Source organism: Pelodiscus sinensis, chromosome 6, assembly GCF_052426305.1.
Source record: "Pelodiscus sinensis isolate ZL-2025 chromosome 6, ASM5242630v1, whole genome shotgun sequence".
In the NCBI taxonomy this organism is placed as follows: domain Eukaryota; kingdom Metazoa; phylum Chordata; order Testudines; family Trionychidae; genus Pelodiscus; species Pelodiscus sinensis.
Window position 1 is genome coordinate 129,373,625 of NC_143057.1, and position 19,728 is coordinate 129,393,352.

The 19,728-nt window shown below is 63.7% G+C and overlaps 1 protein-coding gene across 1 annotated transcript in view; it reads left to right on the forward strand.

The window, feature by feature from the left end:
• The first annotated feature begins 234 nt into the window (after positions 1-234).
• Positions 235-19,728, forward strand: part of ARID3C (AT-rich interaction domain 3C) — a 111,850-nt gene continuing 92,356 nt past the window's right edge. The window contains 3 exon segments of the mRNA XM_089779479.1: positions 235-276; positions 1,377-1,497; positions 1,500-1,747. Of these exon segments, the coding sequence (XP_089635605.1) occupies positions 250-276; positions 1,377-1,497; positions 1,500-1,747 (396 nt within the window). The 5' untranslated portion in view covers positions 235-249.

Consider the following 19,728-nt stretch of genomic DNA (forward strand, 5'->3'; position numbering starts at 1 on the left):
GGCCTCTGCCCGCCACTTGTTGCAAAAAGGGGGGAGGGAGCCCCCCATGGCTCCGACGGGCTGCAGAATAAGAGAAATATTGGCCCCTCGGAGCGGCGTGCGCCTGCTGGGACCCGGGGCCAGCGGAGACGAATCCCAGCCCCCCCGCCACTTGGTTTGAGACATTTATCCAGCCCCCCCCTCCCGCCGCCCCCTTCTCCCCCCGCCAACGCAGCTCGCTCGGCCCCGCGGCCGCGGACAGAAGGCAGCATGGTAGAAAACTCGCCCTCGGCTTTGGTAAGCGAGCCCTCGCCGGACCGGGGGGGGGGGGGGTTGCTTGGCGGGGGGTACGGGCGTTGCACGGCGTGGGGGGGGTGCAGTGCGGGGGGGTTCATTGCACAGAGTGCGGGGGGTTGCATTGCGGCGGGGGGGTCATTGCACGGCGAGGGGGGTTTGCAATGCGGGGGGTTCATTGCACGGCGTGGGGAGTGTAGTGGGGGGGGGTCATTGCACGGCGAGGGGGTTTGCAATGCGGGGGGGGGTCGTTGCACGGCGTGGGGGGGGTGTAGTGCGGGGGGGTCATTGCACGGCGAGGGGGTTTGCAATGCGGGGGGGGGTTCATTGCACGGCGTGGGGGGGTGCAGTGCGGGGGGGGTCATTGCACGGCGAGGGGGTGGGGGGGGGTGCAGTGGGGGGGGGGGGGGGGGGTCATTGCACGGCGAGGGGGTTTGCAATGCGGGGGGTTCCTTGCACGGCGTGGGGGGGTGCAGTGCGGGGGGGGTCATTGCACGGCGAGGGGGTTTGCAATGCGGGGGGGTTCATTGCACGGCGTGGGGGGTGCAATGCGGGGGGGTCATTGCACGGCGAGGGGGGGGTGCAGTGCGGGGGGGGTCATTGCACGGCGAGGGGGGTGCAGTGCGGGGGGGTCATTGCACGGCGAGGGGGGTTTGCAATGCGGGGGGGTTCATTGCACGGCGTGGGGTGCCTGGCGGGGGGCGGAAGAGGGACCGACGGGGGGGGAGGCTGCAACTGCATCCCAACGCCCTGCAACTCCCCCCCCCCGAGTTTGATACTGAAGAAAGAGCCGAGCCGGGGGTCGCACGGGGGTGCCCGAGGGCGTGGGGCGGAGGGTTCTCCGAGCCCCCCCAACTGGAGCCGAGAGGTTTGGGGGGCCCGCGCCCCGATCTCTGCCCCCGGCTCCTTTCTGCCCCTTCCTCCTGCCTCCCGTCCGCCTGCGATGCCGGGGGGGGGGGGGCCGCTGCAGCCGGCGCCGGCTCCCAGCGCAAACTTTCCGCCGGGGCAGAGCCGCCGCGTCCCGGGGGGGCGGAAAAGTTCCGCGAGCGTCGCGGCCGGGGTGGAGCGAGGGGCCCCGCTCACGTCCCGGTGTCTCCCCGCAGGCTGCCTTCCCCGCCCCGGGCGCGCTGCCCCTGCTGGCGCCGGGCGCGGGCGGCGGGGGGCTCCGGCTGGAGGCGGTGATGGAGACGCTGCAGCGGCAGCAGGCGGCGCGGCTGGCCCGCGGGGGCAGCCGGAGCCCGGCCCGGGGCAGCTGCGCTCGCCGGCGGGGGGCCGAGTCCTGCAGCCGGCGCTGGCCCCGCCGCGCTCCCCGGGCCCCGGCGCCCCGCAGCGCCCGCCCGAGCAGGACGCGCCGGAGGAGGAGGCGGGGGCGCCCCGGTACCCGCCGCCGCGCCCCGAGCCCGCCCGCTCGCTGTCCCCGCCGCGCCCGCCGCCCCAGCCCCACGAGTGGACCTACGAGGAGCAGTTCAAGCAGGTAAGAGCCTGCCCCGGGGCGCCTCCCCCCCGTACCCCGATACCCCCTCCGGCCCCCCGCAGCCACTCCCGGGAGCCAGCGCCCCCGCCCTGTCACCTGCCCCACGACCCCCCCGTACCCCCACCTGGTACCCCCGAACAGCCGTTCCCCGATGTCCTGCACCCCAACAACTGTCCCTGCACCCCCTGTCCTGGTGCCCCCAACAGCGCCCCCCACCCTGTCACCTGCCCCACTACCCCACCTCACCCCCACCCGGTACCCCCGAACAGCCGTTCCCCGATGTCCTGCACCCCAACACCTGTCCCTGCACCCCCTGTCCTGGTGCCTCCAACAGCACCCCCCGCCCTGTCACCTGCCTCACTACCCCACCTCACCCCCACCTGGTACCCCCGAACAGCCGTTCCCCGATGTCCTGCACCCCAACAACTGTCCCTGCACCCCCTGTCCTGGTGCCCCCAACAGCGCCCCCCGCCCTGTCACCTGCCCCACGACCCCCCCGTACCCCCACCTGGTACCCCCGAACAGCCGTTCCCCGATGTCCTGCACCCCAACACCTGTCCCTGCACCCCCTGTCCTGGTGCCCCCAACAGCGCCCCCCCGCCCTGTCACCTGCCCCACTACCCCACCTCACCCCCACCCGGTACCCCCGAACAGCCGTTCTCCGATGTCCTGCACCCCAACACCTGTCCCTGCACCCCCTGTCCTGGTGCCCCCAACAGCGCCCCCCGCCCTGTCACCTGCCTCACTACCCCACCTCACCCCCACCTGGTACCCCCGAACAGCCATTCCCCGATGTCCTGCACCCCAACACCTGTCCCTGCACCCCCTGTTCTGGTGCCCCCAACAGCGCCCCCCGCCCTGTCACCTGCCTCACTACCCCACCTCACCCCCACCTGGTACCCCCGAACAGCCATTCCCCGATGTCCTGCACCCCAACACCTGTCCCTGCACCCCCTGTTCTGGTGCCCCCAACAGCGCCCCCCACCCTGTCACCTGCCTCACTACCCCACCTCACCCCCACCCGGTACCCCCAAACAGCCATTCCCTGATGTCCTGCACCCCAACTGTCCCTCCACCCCCTGTTCTGGTGCCCCCAACAGCGCCCCCCTCCCTGTCACCTGCCTCACTACCCCACCTCACCCCCACCCTGTCCCCCCAAACAGCCATTCCCTGATGTCCTGCACCCCAACTGCTGTCCCCGCATCTCCCAGCCTGCCCCAGGACTTCCCACCCCACTCCAATAGTTCTCCCCATATTCCCCAGGCTGCCCCCGTACTCATACCAGTAACTACCCCAGTGTCGGCTGTAATGCCCTCCCCTGCCTCCCGCCCCAGCCCCCAACCCACCTCGCTCTCCCTCCAGCCCATCCTGTCTCCCCCAGAGCCACTCTCACAGCTGGCCCCGGATCCACCCAATACCCCCCTCCCCCGCCAGCCCCAGATGCTCCCCATCTCCCGGAATCTCCCCTCCAAAAGCCATCCTGCCCCTGGGGGTTCCCCGCCTACCTGCCCAGACCCCCTCTGCTCCTGTGCCTACCCCAGCAACCGCCCCTGTCCCGCCCTGGACTCCCCCCAGCCTGCCCCAGCTGTCACTGCGGCTCCTTTTCTCTCCCACCACCCCTTGCGCGTCCAGCTCCCGCACCCAGCGGGCACAAGGCATGGGGCAGACCACACACTGCAGAGGGGAGCTCTGACCCGACCCGCATGGGGCCCTTCTCCTCGGGTGTGGGCACGGGTCTCAGGCTGACCGGGGGGCTGGGGAGTTCCGGCAACTTATTGGGGGGTGGAAGGCGAGAGTCACAGGCCTGGCTGCTCCCTCCCTGCTGGGACCCCCCTCGGGCAATGTGGTTCCCTGTTTCTCTGTGGTTTGCACGGCCGTGCGATGACAACCCGCCTTTGGATCTCGCACGTTGGCGACCTCGGCCGCTTCCCAGCCCCCCTTCTCACCGTGTTAGACAGCTCAGGCTCGGTCCCCGGCGCTCGCTCCTCCCCAGAGTCAGCGATTGCCGGGCCGGAGTCCTCCCCGGCACGGTTCTCGGCTGTCTCCAGCCCCAGACTTCCTCCTGCGGATCCGGCCGGTAAAACTGCAAACTCTCCCTGGCTTAGGAAGAGCCTGTTCCCGGTTAATTGTCCCTACGCGCCTATTGTTCTCAAGGGCTGGGTAGCTCCGCGGGAGAATGAACGAGTTAAACGATGCAGTGCGAGAGAGTAAATGCTTGTCACACTACAGTACGAGAGAATGAACGCTTTGCACGATGCAGTGCGAGAGAGTAAATGCTTTGCACACTACAGTACGAGAGAATGAACGCTTTGCACGATGCAGTGCGAGAGAGTAAATGCTTGTCACACTACAGTACGAGAGAATGAACGCTTTGCACGATGCAGTGCGAGAGAGTAAATGCTTGTCACACTACAGTACGAGAGAATGAACGCTTTGCACAATGCAGTACAAGAGAATAAAAGCTTTGCACACTACAGTACGAGAGAATGAACGCTTTGCACAATGCAGTACGAGAGAGTAAATGCTTTGCACAATACAGTACGGGAGAATGAACACTTTGCACAATGCAGTACGAGAGAGTAAATGCTTTGCACAATATAGTACGAGAGAATGAACACTTTGCACGATGCAGTATGAGAGTGAAAGAATTGCACGATGCAGTACGAGAGTACGACAGTGAACCTTTTGCACAATACGCTATGAGTGTACAAGAGAGTGAATGCTTTGCACGATACAGTGTGAGAGTACGAGAGAGTGAACACTTTCCCCGATACAGTGCGAGAGAGCGAATGCATTGCCCAGTGCAGTACGAGAGAGTGAAGGCTTTGCCCGGCGCGGCGTGAGAGAACGAAGGCTTCACACGATACAATACGGTGCCGCCGCTCACTAACGTCTGGCGCCATAGAGGGAATTGTTAAGGACATTTCCCTACCTGGATGTCACGTCGCTCTCCGTCACGTTGCCGCACACCCGGGCCAAATTCCAAGGCGCCTTGCTCAGACATGTGGGGTGGTTCGGAGCGAAAGCCCGCAGCCCCGGCCGTGTTTAGGGGAAGGCGAGTCGCGTGACCCCCTGGCGTGCCGGGCTCCGGGGCGCTGTTTGGGGGCTGGTTTTGTTACCAGCCTCTTCTCTGCCCGGCTGAAGCATGCGTGCGAATTCCGCCTTGCCGTGGTGAAAGGGGCTCCTGGTGCCATCTCAAGGGAGGCGTTTGGCAGTTTAACCCGGGCTGGGAGGGGCGCTGAAGATGCTCCGGGCCGGGGGCCGTGTGTCGAGGGAGCCGGGCTGTGGGGGGCTGATCGCAGGAGAGGCCCCTTTGGAAACAGGGCCGGAGCTGCCATGGCCGGGCCGTATTTATCCAGGCCAGCGGAGCTGGGCTGTGGCCGAGATGCCGGGGCAGATAAGGAGATGGAGGGGGCAGATAAGGCAGCCTGGTCGGGAGCCAGACCCTGGCAGACGGTAGCTGACAGCCGGGGCGGCGGGGGTGCGTGGGGGGAGGGATGCCAGCTGCACTTGGCTCTCTGTGGAGGCCTGGCCAGGGACAGCTCCCGCCCGAGTTGCCCAGGTCCGGCAGCAACCAGAGGGGCAGCGTCTGGGGTGTGTACAGAAGGGAGTTCCGCAGAGCAACTGCTCTGGGCCCCAGCCGAGCGACGGGGGCGGCCCGGCTCCCACGGGCGGGGAGACAGATGCCTCCTGATTTAGTTGGGGAGCTGGAAGGGGGCAGGCCAGAGGTCACCGAGGGGGTGTCTGGTCCCCACACCCGCTCCCAGCTGCGGGCAGCTTAGCCCCGAGGCGCAGGGCAGGGGCGCTGGCATTAAATCGGGCCTCTCTTGTCTTGGACATGGACCAGCTGGTTAAGGCGCAGGCTGCCTCCCGGCGCTCCGCTGGCGGTGGGTTTGCAGGGCCAGGCCGTGCCGCCCGCTGGCCGATCACCCCGCACCCGTTCCCCTGGCTCTGCCGCTCAGCGCTGGAGGAACGTGGGGCAGGGCTGAAACGGCAAATATTGGAGGAGGAAGAAGTTGCTTTCCCGCCACGCCTGGCGGATACACCTGTGTGCGTGCCGCCGGGTGACCCCCGCCTTGAATCGCTGGATGCGTCCCCCGTCCATGTGCATGATCCGTGGCTCATTCGTCACTCCCAAGGCCGAAGGACGGCTCTGCGCATGCAGTGACTCCTCCTTGCCAGGCCCCGGAAGAATCCCTTAGGAACTGGAACGGATCTTCGCAGAAACGGATCCTTGCCCAAGCCGCGGCTGGGGGGGTTGAGTTGGGTTGGTCCTGCTTTGGGCAGGGGGCTGGACTCGGTGACTCCTGAGGTCCCTGCTCGCTCTGGGATTCTGGGATTCTATGAAATCCACCAGAGCCTCCACCTGCTTTTGCTGAGCTTGGTCGAACCCCCGTCCCGGGAGAGACCCGGAAACCTTCAGATGCAATTTGCCTTCTTCCCTGCCCCTCCAGCCTTGGCCCATGATCTGGGGGGCGGGGGCGGGGCAAGGAGAGCGTGTGGGCCCAGATCCAAATGCAGCAGAAGTTTTATGAACATGGGGAACGGGAAAAGTTCTTTGTGCTGGTAAAGCAGGTTCCCCGTACAACTCCCACGCTGCTTCCTACCCGGCGGGAGCCTGGTTCCCCGGGGGCGCTGGGGTTGGCCTAGCCGTGTCCCGGGGCTCCGGCGTGTCACAAAGGGGGAGGCTGAGGACGATCTCTGTGCCGGGGCAGCGGGGGCTGGGTGTGTCTCCGAGCCCTCTGCGAGGCTCGGCGGGGCGAAGCCGCGGGAACGGCGCCCGGCTGACCTCTCTGTTTGAGAATTGCGCAACCCCCGCCGAACCGGCCAGACGGGAAAGGGGCTCCCTCGGCGTATGGTAGGCGAGCAGGCGGCACTCGCCCGCGCCCCGCACCCGCCGCCTGGCTCTGGAGGCCAGGGCAGGAAAGGGCTGAGTGCCCCCGGCAGAGGGTCAGCTCCAGGGCTGGGACAGGCCGCTCCGGCCACGGCTGCTCCGAGAGAAAGCTCCCGAGCAGTCGTGTTACACGGGGACAGCGGCTCCACACGCCCGCCCCTGGGCCCTGAAGGCCAGGTGCTTCCCTCAGGGAGTGTCTTACCCATGGGCACCGACATACACAGGACACGGCCTAAGGACCTGTCTAGGACCGGCAGGGAAAGAAATTGGGATGGCCGGGAAAGAAAATCCTTCCTCCCTTCCCTCCCTCCCTCCTCCCCTTCCTCCCCTTCCTCCTCCTCCCTTCCCTCCCTCCCTCCCTTCCCTCCCTCCCTTCCTCCCTTCCTTCCTTCCTCCCCCTTCCCTCCCTCCCTCCGTCCTTCCTTCCTCCCCTTCCTCCTCCTCCCTTCCCTCCCTCCCTCCTTCCTTCCTTCCTCCCCTTCCTCCTCCTCCCTTCCCTCCCTCCCTCCCTCCTCCTCTCTTCCCTCCCTCCCTCCTTCCTTCCTTCCTCCCCTTCCTCCCCTTCCTTCTCCTCCCTTCCCTCCCTCCCTCCTTCCTTCCTCCCCTTCCTCCTCCTCCCTCCTTCCTCCCTTCCCTCCCTCCCTCCCTCCCTTCCTTCCTCCCTTCCTCCTCCTCCCTTCCTCCCTCCCCTTCCTCCTCCTCCCTTCCCTCCCTCCCCTTCCTCTTCCTCCCCTTCCTCCTCCTCCCTTCCCTCCCTCCCTCTCCCTTCCCTTCCTCCTCCTCCCTTCCCTCCCTCCCCTTCCTCCTCCTCCCTTCCCTCCCTCCCTCCCTCCCTCCTTCCTTCCTCCCCTTCCTCCTCCTCCCTTCCCTCCCTCCCCTTCCTCTTCCCCCTTCCCTCCCTCCCTCCTTCCTTCCTTCCTCCCCTTCCTCCTCCTCCCTTCCCTCCCTCCCCTTCCTCCTCCTCCCTTCCCTCCCTCCCTCCCTCCCTCCTTCCTTCCTCCCCTTCCTCCTCCTCCCTTCCCTCCCTCCCCTTCCTCCTCCTCCCTTCCCTCCCTCCCTCCTTCCTTCCTCCCCTTCCTCCTCCTCCCTTCCCTCCCTCCCCTTCCTCTTCCTCCCTTCCCTCCCTCCCTCCTTCCTTCCTTCCTCCCCTTTCTCCTCCTTCCTTCCATCCCTCCCTCCCTCCCTTCCTCCCTCCCCTTCCTCCTCCTCCTTTCCCTCTCCTTCCTTTCTCCCCCCTCTCTCCCCTCCCTCTCTTTCCTCCTTTCTTCCCTCCCTCCCTCCTTCCTTTTTCCCACCCTTCCTCCCTGCCTTCCTTCCTTCTTCTTAACATCAGATGAGACCCGGGAGTCCGCTGGGTTATTTGTAACCCACCCCAAGTGTCTGTCCCGGATGCCCCGCCACAGCGCTCCGTGCAACGGGCATCTGATCTAGCGGCGCGGTTTCCCAGCCGTGCTCCGCACGCTGCCCTTCCTCTGCTGTCTGTGGGGCGCGTAGGGATCCGCCGGTCTCCCCAGAAGGTTTGGTGCACAAAGTGGCGGCAGCAGGCTTGGGTGGATTTGGGAGCAGGCTGAACCCCGTAGCGCGAGGGGTAATCTACAAGCCATGGCCATAATCCTGTCCCCCTCCCAGACACTGGCCCCTGGGTGGTCACTGGCACCAATGCTCTGCTTTGGGACTCCACCCCTTCCCCGAGGTCCCGCCCTTTCCCCAAGGTCCCGCCCCTTCTCTGAGGTCCCGCCCCTTCTCTGAGGTCCCGCCCCTTCTCTGAGGGCCCGCCCCTTCCCCGAGGTCCTGCCCCTTCTCTGAGGTCCCACCCCTTCCCCGAGGTCCCGCCCTTTCCCCAAGGTCCCGCCCCTTCTCTGAGGTCCCGCCCCTTCTCTGAGGTCCCGCCCTTTCCCCGAGGTCCCGCCCCTTCTCTGAGGGCCCGCCCCTTCCCCGAGGTCCTGCCCCTTCTCTGAGGTCCCACCCCTTCCCTGAGGTCCCGCCCCTTCCCCCAGGTCCCACCCCTTCCCCCAGGTCCCGCCCCTTTCTTGAGGAACCACTCCGTGGGCGGGGGCTGTGGGTCGGGGCAGGGGGCCGGGGTGGAGGAGGGGGTTGGGGTTCGGAACGTGGGCGGGGGCTGTGGGTCGGGGCAGGGGGCGGGGGGGAGGAGGGGGTTGGGGTTCGGAAGGTGGGCGGGGGCTGTGGGTCGGGGCAGGGGGCCGGGGGGAGGAGGGGTTGGGGTTCGGAACGTGGGCGGGGGCTGTGGGTCGGGGCAGGGGGCCGGGGGGGAGGAGGGGGTTGGGGTTCGGAACGTGGGCGGGGGCTGTGGGTCGGGGCAGGGGGCCGGGGGGGAGGAGGGGGTTGGGGTTTGGAACGTGGGTGGGGGCTGTGGGTCGGGGCAGGGGGCCGGGGGGGAGGAGGGGGTTGGGGTTCGGAACGTGGGTGGGGGCTGTGGGTCGGGGCAGGGGGCCGGGGGGGAGGAGGGGGTTGGGGTTCGGAATGTGGGCGGGGGCTGTGGGTCGGGGCAGGGGGCCGGGGGGGAGGAGGGGGTTGGGGTTCGGAACGTGGGCGGGGGCTGTGGGTCGGGGCAGGGGGCCGGGGGGGAGGGGGGTTGGGGTTTGGAAGGTGGGCGGGGGCTGTGGGTCGGGGCAGGGGGCCGGGGGGGAGGAGGGGGTTGGGGTTCGGAAGGTGGGCGGGGGCTGTGGGTCGGGGCAGGGGGCCGGGGGGGAGGAGGGCTCTGGGGCGAGCCCCCAGATCGGGTTGTTTCCAGCGGTGACAGGACGCGGGGGCGCCGTGGTGCGCAGCGCCGGCAGGCCCCGGGTGGCAATAGGACAGGGCCTGTAAGAACTTGCGCGTTCCTTCCGCCGCTGGCCGTTCCCTTGGAAAGGAGAGGACTCGGTGGGGAAGGGAGAAACATCTCTGCGCTCCTGGCTGACCTGGGCACGGAGACCCGGCTCCCCCATTCCCCACACGAGAGCAATGAAATAAAAGGGGAGAGCCTCAGAACTGCCGGGAGGAGACACTTCTCTGGGCGATGTGCGGTTAACCGGTGGAACTCCCTGCCGCCAGATGCCATGGAGGCCAAGGATGGTAAGGGAGTGGGCGCTTACGTGCGGGCAGTCCGTGAGGTGAAGCTCAATACCCTGGAAGGAAGGACTCAGAGCCCTTCAAGAGCGGGGGATGTGCCATTGCCCCTTTCTTGGAGGTCGCCGGGTCTGGGCACCATCTGGGACCCGTCTGCGGTTCTTCTGGCTGCAAACAGTCCCTCCCCTCACGCCACCCAGAGGCAGGGCCACATGGTACCCGGGGCCCAGGGCGGGACAGGGACCGGTCCAAGGCCCACAGAAGGGGTGAGCAGCTGCCCCACCCCCTGGCCTAGCTGCCCTGGATGAGTGAGTCACTGGCTTGGCTCTCAGACAGCCTGCGCCTTCCTCCCTCCGGTTTCTTCCCCGCCCCCCAAGGAGCTGTTAAGTGCTGGTAGGACAGCACACTGCTCCTGGCTGGCTCAGGCCACTGTCGCCCATGAATCACCAGGACTTAGGAAGAGAAGGGAGAACGGGGGCCGGGCGAGCTGGCCAGTGCGACCAATCGGCTTGCCCATGGATCGCTCCCAGCAGTGGGGAGTGTGGTGCTGCAGTGCCTAGCGGGGGGGAGGGGGGCTGGGGGGGGTGGGTGGTATCACAAATCAACACAATAACCCTGCTAGGAAATCACATAGAACCCTGGAACTGGAAGGGACCTCGAGAGTCAAGTCCAGTCCCCGGCCCCCACGGCAGGACCCAGCACCATCTAGACCAGCACTGTCTGTCCAGCCTGCTCTTCAGTATCCCCAGCGATGGGGATTCCACAACCCCCCCAGGCAATTTATTCCAGTGTCTCACCACCCTGACAGTTAGGAAGTTTTTCCTAATGTCCAACCTGAACCTCCCTTGCTGCAGTTTAAGCCCATTGCTTCTTGTCCTGTCCTCAGAGGCCAAGAGAACAATTTTTCTCCCTCCTCCTTGTGACACCCTTTTAGATACGTGAAAGCTGCAGTCCTGTCCCCCGGCTGTGGTGAGGCACGGGGCCTGCTGTGGGTATAGCCGCAGTGCCGCTCTTGGCTCGGGGAGTGGGAAGAATCGGCAGCCCCTGAATAGCCTGGAAGTGCTGCGCAGGGACCGGCAAAGTGGCCTCTGCCTTCACAAAGCCAACGCCCGGCCATGAACCCGCCATGACATCAGAATGGGAGAAACTCTCTCGGGCGTCTTCCCCTGGCGTCGGAGCCGGTGGTTCTGCTGCAGAGACCCCGGTCGCCCCGTGAATGTGACGCAGGAGGGCGCCGGTGGACGGAGCTTTCGTAGAATCATAGATCCAGAGCTGGAAGAGACCTCAGGAGTCAAGTCCAGCCCCCTGCTCTAGGCAGGACCAACCCAACTCAATCAACCCGGCCAGGGCTTTGTCAAGCTGAGACTTAAACACCTCTAGGGATGGAGACTCCACCTCCACCTGGACCTCTCCCATTCTGACCATTGCTCCTCGTTCTGCCACCTGCCCCCACTGAGAACAGCCTCTCGCCAGCCTCTTTGGACCCCCCTTCAGGGAGTTGCAGGCTGCTCTCAAATCCCCCCTCGCTCTGCTCTTCTGCAGACTTTTCTTCTGCAGTTATAGAGAACTTTCTGGGTGTCTGGCTGGTGAGTCTTGCCCACATGCTCAGGGTTTAGCTGATCGCCATATTTGGGGTCGGGAAGGAATTTTCCTCCAGGGTAGATTGGCCCTGGAGGTTTTTCGCCTTCCTCTGTAGCATGGGGCACAGATCACAGCCGGAGGATTCTCTGTATCTTGGGGCCTTCAAAGTATTTGAAGGCTTCAATATCTGAGATCTAGGTGAGAGGATTATTCTAAGAGGGGTGGGTGAGATTCTGTGGCCTGTACTGTGCAGGGGGGTCAGACTAGATGATCAGAATGGTCCCTTCTGACCTTAAAGTCTAGGAGTCTATGAGACTAAACAGACCCAAATCCCTCAGCCTCTCCTTGTAGGATGTATGCTTCAGCCCCCGAATCATTTTGGTCGCCCTCCGCTGGACCCTCTCCAAGCCTTTGCCTTGTCAATATCCCGTGATGTCCTCCAGCGCTGGGAAACTGGGGGGGCAGGTAAACGTGTCTCTCGGCGCATGCGTGGACCCCAGCGGCTAGGGTTTCCTGTCTCTGTAGCAGGGCTGGCGCTGTTAGCTGGCCCCTCCTTGGGTGAGGTTCCGCAGACCCCGGCCCTTGAGTGTCTCCGTGCTGCGGATAAAACAGCATGGCCCGCCCACCGGTCTGGCAGGGCTTCCCGGCGACTCCCCATGAGAACCGAAATCGCTGCCCGTGGAAACCCAGCAGGATTCCCCGCGGGGTTTGAACCCCGTGCACTGCTACCCCGGAGCCGGCAGCGAAACAGACGCGTCGGGGTCCCTGTCTGAGCCGAGAGAGAGGCAAACGGAAGGCGCTGCGGCTTGTGTTCTTTACACCACACACGTGGTGGGCCGGAGCCTCGTGGCTGGGGGGGGCTCTGAGTGGCCGACGTAGGGTTGCCAGATGGTTTCAGAAAAAATACCGAACCAAAAAAAAACAACCCACCATGCCAGGAAAAAGTTTGTTGAGAAAAAAAAAAACCCCTGAGAGTTGTTAAACCACCAAAAAAAAAAAAAAAAAACCCACCATGGCCCCTTTAAGAAATGCGTGGTGAGGCTTTTTGGCACTAACAGGCTGCTGGCGGCCGCCTGCCATCTTGCCTCGGGCTGGACAGCTCCCCTGCGGAACCGGCTAAGCACTAGGGTGTGCCAGGCTGCCTCCATATTGAGCCGGACAGCCCGGATTTGCGCCTCCTGGCCAGGAAAAAATCCCAAAGTACCAGACATTTTAGGTGTCCGGTATTTTCTGAATGATTTTTACTGGAGGGGAGGTGAAAATACCAGACTGTTCGGTTCAATACCGGACAGCTGGCAACCCTTGCAGCCATGTTTACTAGCCATGGGCAGTCGGTTTAAAGTTTTTTCAAACTGTTTAAAGTGGTACCATGCAATTCCCCTCTACAACAAAACCAACTGCGTGTGTTGTAAGAACCCAAGGCATCGTCTGGGAAGTAGGAAAGGGAATGAAAATGCTTCTCCCAATGCTGGTGCAGCTCTGCCTTCCCGAGGCCTGACGTTCCAGAGGGGTTGCCGGGTTAGTCTGTAACTGGAAAAACTTAAAAACCAACAAATGGCCTTGCAGCCGCATAGAGACCCACAAAACATGTAGATGGGGTCAGGCGCTTTCGTGGGCACAGCCCGTTTCCCTAGGACTGGTCAGGCAGTAATTCAGTGGCAGGGGTGCGACTAGATCCCAGATCTGGCCTTCAGTGTGGTAGCCACTAGGCCGCGCTTCCCGGCAGTGGTGGGTGAGTGCTGTGAAGATGTACTGATACAGCTAAGCATCAGGCACGGTTTGGTTTGCGTTCCGTCCTTGTCACAGTCCCTCTGTGCTGCTTTGTTCCCTCTGAAAGGCGTTGCGGGCTCTGCCTTTCCGAGGACTGACGTTTCAGAGGGGTTGAGCACTGCCGGGTTTGGGTTTGAGGGGGGTCCGTCTTGGCAGTCCGTATGTCTGCATGCGTGCTGGCGGGGCGTGCAGGATTTCTGGTGGATCGCGAGAGCAGCACTGTAGAAAGCAGGGTCAGAGTTAAGGGTATTTCGAAGTCCATTATATGACTTTCATGATTTGGGAATTTTTTTAAAACCATTGCTTTCACTTTGAATTTCCGGCCTTGCCCCCTTCTTTATCGGAGTAACCACCACATGTTCTTCAGGCCGTCGTTGTCGGCTTCATTCACTGATCTGAGGTTTTGATCGGGGAATTTCCTTAGCTGTAGAAAGTTTTTTTTTTTTAAATGCCATGCGATAGGGGAAGATTTGTATTCGCCTTTTCAATAGAGAGATTGTATTTTGCTCTAATTCTAGCAGCACTGCAGAGACTACTCATGTTATTCAATACACCACAAACCTGGGCAGCATTTGGCCCTGGGAAGCCACAGGTGGAATCCGTCACCGCCTGGGACTCCCTGGTGAAATTTACAACGTTCCTGATCCGACCTGGGCTGGCTGATGCCGCCGCCGGTCTCACGTGCATGGGGGTCTCTGAAAGCCACCGGATCTTTGAAGGGCATAGAGCTGTGGACAAACAAAGCCCCAAGCCCGTCACGTACGACTCATCTGCCGTGCGTAGGCAGAACCGTGAGCGCCGCGCCCCGGGCCAGGATCCAAGGCGAAGCTGGGGAGGTGGATGTTACAAACGAGCATGGTGAGGTTTCCCGGAGAGAGCTGCGGCTCTCCCATGAAGACTGGTTACCCTCCTGTTTCACGAGAACAGGGCTGTTCCGGCCACGCAGGGGCTCCAGCAAAACAGGCTTTTGGGGGCAGCTGCAGTGGCCGGACACCTCGGCTCCCCCCCCCCCCACCGGACTGTGCTCCCCCCCGCCCAGGGACGGCCTGGCTTTGCGGGGTGACATGCTCAGACTCAGCCCGGAGGGGAGCTCTGGCCGCCCTGCAGCCTCGGCCGCTCTCGGCTCCCGCAGGGTGTGTGGTCTCCGCATTCCACCCAGCGGCCGCCCCGCCAGACCCAGAAGGGGCCCCCCGGGCGGGGATCCGGGAGCTCTTGCCTGTACGCCCGCAAACGCGCGCTCCCGCTTCCGGCTCGCCCACCCTCGGGCCTGCGCCCCACCACCCCGGCATGCTCGTGCACCCCCAGTGCCGGGGCACACCCCCTTGCACGGGTATCGTTGCACGGGGGCCTTTGTCCGTGAATGCCCCCCTCCCTGCCCCCACGTATGGACTGGCTGCACATCTGGAGTGGATATACCAGCTCGGTGGGCAGTCCTGAGCGGGAGCAGAGGAGCAGGACCCCTCTGGCAGCCCCCAGCCGCTGGGGAAGCCAGGAGAACGGGGCAGCGGCGGGACCAGGCGAGATGTTGGCAGGGAAGCTGCCGCCTTCTCACGCTCAGAGCTGGGCCAGCGGGCAGAGCCCGGGGCTCCCTGGCTGGGCTGGGCTGGCCTCTCAGCAAAGCGCTCGGAGCCGGGGGGAATCTGCTAATTTCCACCCAGCCCAAGGACCCCTGCGGGGCTGGGACAGGATCCAGGCTGCCAGGTCTCCTCCGCTGGGCTCTTCCCAGTACCTGCTGGGACTGCCAGGGCGGGGCTGGCCCCACTCTGCAGGGCCCAGGCGTGTACATCCCCTGCCCAGGCACCATCTAGAGAGGAAGGCTAGTGAAGGGCTAGTGTGCCTGCAGAAGACCTAGGTTCCATTCACCACTCTGCCACTGACTTCCCACATGGCCTTGGGCAAGTTCCTTAACCAGTCTGTGCGATGGGGTGTTGGGAGACCTACAGGAAGGGCTACACGGGGCTCAGACACTAGGGCGAGCAGCCGTTTGGGTGCCTGCGGCCGTCGCCCAAGGATTTATGGGCCAGGGTTAGAGCTGGCAGAGATGGGCATGTGAGGTCACCCTGGGAGTCGTCCTCAGGCACAGTCGGTGGGACCCGCCGCATGCGCCTTGCGAGGACTCCCTGCTCCCCCCTAGCACTAGCACAAGCACAAGCCAGGGGCCGGCGAGCTGTTCTACTGGCTAGTGGCCCTCAGCGTAGAAGCACAGGCTGCCTTTCTCCCCTGGCTTTGTCCAGGTCCCTCTTCCAGCCCCTGGGTCTCGATCGGCGAGCCCTCCGTCACCCCATGTGTGTGCCCGTGTCGGTACCTACGGCTGGGACCCGTCGCCCCGTGTGTGTGCCCGTGTCGGTACCTACGGCTGGGACCCGTCACCCCGTGTGTGCGCCCGTGTCGGTACCTACGGCTGGGCCCCGTCACCCCGAGTGCGCGCCCGTGTCGGTACCTACGGCTGGGCCCCGTCGCCCCGTGTGCGTGCCCGTGTCGGTACCTACGGCTGGGCCCCGTCGCCCCGTGTGCGTGCCTGTGTCGGTACCTACGGCTGGGCCCCGTCACCCCGTGTGCGCGCCTGTGTCGGTACCTACGGCTGGGCCCCGTCGCCCCGTGTGCGTGCCCGTGTCGGTACCTACGGCTGGGCCCCGTCGCCCCGTGTGCGTGCCTGTGTCGGTACCTACGGCTGGGCCCCGTCACCCCGTGTGCGCGCCTGTGTCGGTACCTACGGCTGGGCCCCGTCACCCCGTGTGCGTGCCTGTGTCGGTACCTACGGCTGGGCCCCGTCACCCCGTGTGCGCGCCCGTGTCGGTACCTACGGCTGGGACCCCGTCGCCCCGTGTGCGTGCCCGTGTCGGTACCTACGGCTGGGCCCCGTCGCCCCGTGTGTGTGCCCGTGTCGGTACCTACGGCTGGGACCCGTCACCCCGTGTGTGTGCCCGTGTCGGTACCTACGGCTGGGACCCGTCGCCCCGTGTGCGTGCCCGTGTCGGTACCTACGGCTGGGCCCCGTCACCCCGTGTGTGTGCCCGTGTCGGTACCTACGGCTGGGACCCGTCGCCCCGTGTGCGTGCCCGTGTCGGTACCTACGGCTGGGACCCGTCGCCCCGTGTGCGTGCCCGTGTCGGTACCTACGGCTGGGCCCCGTCACCCCGTGTGTGCGCCCGTGTGGGTACCTACGGCTGGGCCCCGTCGCCCCGTGTGCGTGCCCGTGTCGGTACCTACGGCTGGGCCCCGTCACCCCGTGTGCGTGCCCGTGTCGGTACCTACGGCTGGGCCCCGTCGCCCCGTGTGCGCGCCTGTGTCGGTACCTACGGCTGGGCCCCGTCACCCCGTGTGTGTGCCCGTGTCGGTACCTACGGCTGGGCCCCGTCACCCCGTGTGTGTGCCCGTGTCGGTACCTACGGCTGGGCCCCGTCGCCCCGTGTGCGTGCCCGTGTCGGTACCTACGGCTGGGCCCCGTCACCCCGTGTGCGTGCCCGTGTCGGTACCTACGGCTGGGCCCCGTCACCCCGTGTGTGTGCCCGTGTCGGTACCTACGGCTGGGCCCCGTCACCCCGTGTGTGTGCCCGTGTCGGTACCTACGGCTGGGCCCCGTCGCCCCGTGTGCGTGCCCGTGTCGGTACCTACGGCTGGGCCCCGTCGCCCCGTGTGCGTGCCCGTGTCGGTACCTACCCTGCACCCCCGTCTGCAGGCAGATGTGACTGAGTCAGGCAGTAGAGTAGGAGGTTTTATCGGCTCTCAGAGATACGTGGCACAAGTTTGATGCTGACATAGGAGCCAGGACAGCAGCCTGGTCCTCTTGGGGGAGGGGCTCACAGGCCCCTGCACCCCCTCGTCCTGGACTTAGTCTGCTTCCTGCATGCTTCCCCAGCCCAGACAGCCCCAGCCCCAGGCCCTACCCCCCAGCCAGGTGGCGTCTCCCCCCCCCCCCTTTGTCTCTCCCCTGGGAAGAGCCTTGTTCCCTGCCCAGGCTGGGGCTGGGTGTCTGGGCCAATCCCCATGTGGGGGAGTCCGTGGGAATCGCACAGCCCAGCGCAGGGGGGCACCGGATCACAGAGCAGACAACCCCCCCTCCCCACTAGGTTACAGTGTATGTGTGTCGTGTGTCGTGTCGTGTGTATGGTATGTATGGGGGTGGGTGTTATGTGTGTGGGTGTGGGTGTGTATTTGTGGTTCATAGCTAGTTCCAATTTCCCTCTAAGCAGGGTCAGTTCTTTCCACTGTGTGACCCTAATGCGGGGGGGGGGAGGAGAGCCCGGGGCAGGTGGGGGGGGGAGGGGAGAGCCCGGGGCAGGCGGGGGGGGGGGAGAGCCCAGGGCAGGTGGTCTGGGGTGGAAGAAGAAGGGGGAGGGGAGAGCCTGTGGCTGGTGTGGGGGGAGGGGAGAGCCCCGGGACAGGCGGGGGGGGGGGGAGAGCCCGGGGCAGGTGGGTGTGTGTGTGTCTGCAGGTGCCTGTGGTGTGTGTGTAAGTTGTGCTGTGTGTGCCTGCATGCACCTGTGGTGTGTGTGTAAGTTGTGCTGTGTGTCCCTGCATGCACCTGTGGTGTGTGTGCAAGTTGTGCTGCGTGTGCCTGCATGCACCTGTGGTGTGTGTGTAAGTTGTACTGTGTGTGCCTGCATGCACCTGTGGTGTGTGTGTAAGTTGTGCTGTGTGTGTCCCTGCATGCACCTGTGGTGTGTGTGTAAGTTGTGCTGTGGGTGTCCCTGCATGCACCTGTGGTGTGTGTGTAAGTTGTGCTGTGTGTCCCTGCATGCACCTGTGGTGTGTGTGTAAGTTGTGCTGTGTGTGCCTGCATGCACCTGTGGTGTGTGTGTAAGTTGTGCTGTGTGTCCCTGCATGCACCTGTGGTGTGTGTGTAAGTTGTGCTGTGTGTACCTGCATGCACCTGTGGTGTGTGTGTAAGTTGTGCTGTGTGTCCCTGCATGCACCTGTGGTGTGTGTGTAAGTTGTGCTGTGTGTGTCCCTGCGTGCACCTGTGGTGCGTGTGTAAGTTGTGCTGTGTGTGCCTGCATGCACCTGTGGTGTGTGTGTAAGTTGTGCTGTGTGTGCCTGCATGCACCTGTGGTGTGTGTGTAAGTTGTGCTGTGTGTGTCCCTGCATGCACCTGTGGTGTGTGTGTAAGTTGTGCTGTGTGTGCCTGCATGCACCTGTGGTGTGTGTGTAAGTTGTGCTGTGTGTGTGCCTGCATGCACCTGTGGTGTGTGTGTAAGTTGTGCTGTGTGTGCCTGCATGCACCTGTGGTGTGTGTGTAAGTTGTGCTGTGTGTGTCCCTGCATGCACCTGTGGTGTGTGTGTAAGTTGTGCTGTGTGTGCCTGCATGCACCTGTGGTGTGTGTGTAAGTTGTGCTGTGTGTGCCTGCATGCACCTGTGGTGTGTGTGTAAGTTGTGCTGTGTGTGCCTGCATGCACCTGTGGTGTGTGTGTAAGTTGTGCTGTGTGTCCCTGCGTGCACCTGTGGTGTGTGTGTAAGTTGTGCTGTGTGTGCCTGCATGCACCTGTGGTGTGTGTGTAAGTTGTGCTGTGTGTGCCTGCATGCACCTGTGGTGTGTGTGTAAGTTGTGCTGTGTGTGCCTGCGTGCACCTGTGGTGTGTGTGTAAGTTGTGCTGTGTGTGCCTGCATGCACCTGTGGTGTGTGTGTAAGTTGTGCTGTGTGTCCCTGCATGCACCTGTGGTGTGTGTGCAAGTTGTGCTGCGTGTGCCTGCATGCACCTGTGGTGTGTGTGTAAGTTGTACTGTGTGTGCCTGCATGCACCTGTGGTGTGTGTGTAAGTTGTGCTGTGTGTGTCCCTGCATGCACCTGTGGTGTGTGTGTAAGTTGTGCTGTGTGTGTGCCTGCATGCACCTGTGGTGTGTGTGTAAGTTGTGCTGTGTGTCCCTGCATGCACCTGTGGTGTGTGTGTAAGTTGTGCTGTGTGTGTCCCTGCATGCACCTGTGGTGTGTGTGTAAGTTGTGCTGTGGGTGTCCCTGCATGCACCTGTGGTGTGTGTGTAAGTTGTGCTGTGTGTCCCTGCATGCACCTGTGGTGTGTGTGTAAGTTGTGCTGTGTGTGCCTGCATGCACCTGTGGTGTGTGTGTAAGTTGTGCTGTGTGTCCCTGCATGCACCTGTGGTGTGTGTGTAAGTTGTGCTGTGTGTACCTGCATGCACCTGTGGTGTGTGTGTAAGTTGTGCTGTGTGTCCCTGCATGCACCTGTGGTGTGTGTGTAAGTTGTGCTGTGTGTGTCCCTGCGTGCACCTGTGGTGTGTGTGTAAGTTGTGCTGTGTGTGCCTGCATGCACCTGTGGTGTGTGTGTAAGTTGTGCTGTGTGTGCCTGCATGCACCTGTGGTGTGTGTGTAAGTTGTGCTGTGTGTGTCCCTGCATGCACCTGTGGTGTGTGTGTAAGTTGTGCTGTGTGTGCCTGCATGCACCTGTGGTGTGTGTGTAAGTTGTGCTGTGTGTGTGCCTGCATGCACCTGTGGTGTGTGTGTAAGTTGTGCTGTGTGTGCCTGCATGCACCTGTGGTGTGTGTGTAAGTTGTGCTGTGTGTGCCTGCATGCACCTGTGGTGTGTGTGTAAGTTGTGCTGTGTGTGCCTGCATGCACCTGTGGTGTGTGTGTAAGTTGTGCTGTGTGTGCCTGCATGCACCTGTGGTGTGTGTGTAAGTTGTGCTGTGTGTGTGCCTGCGTGCACCTGTGGTGTG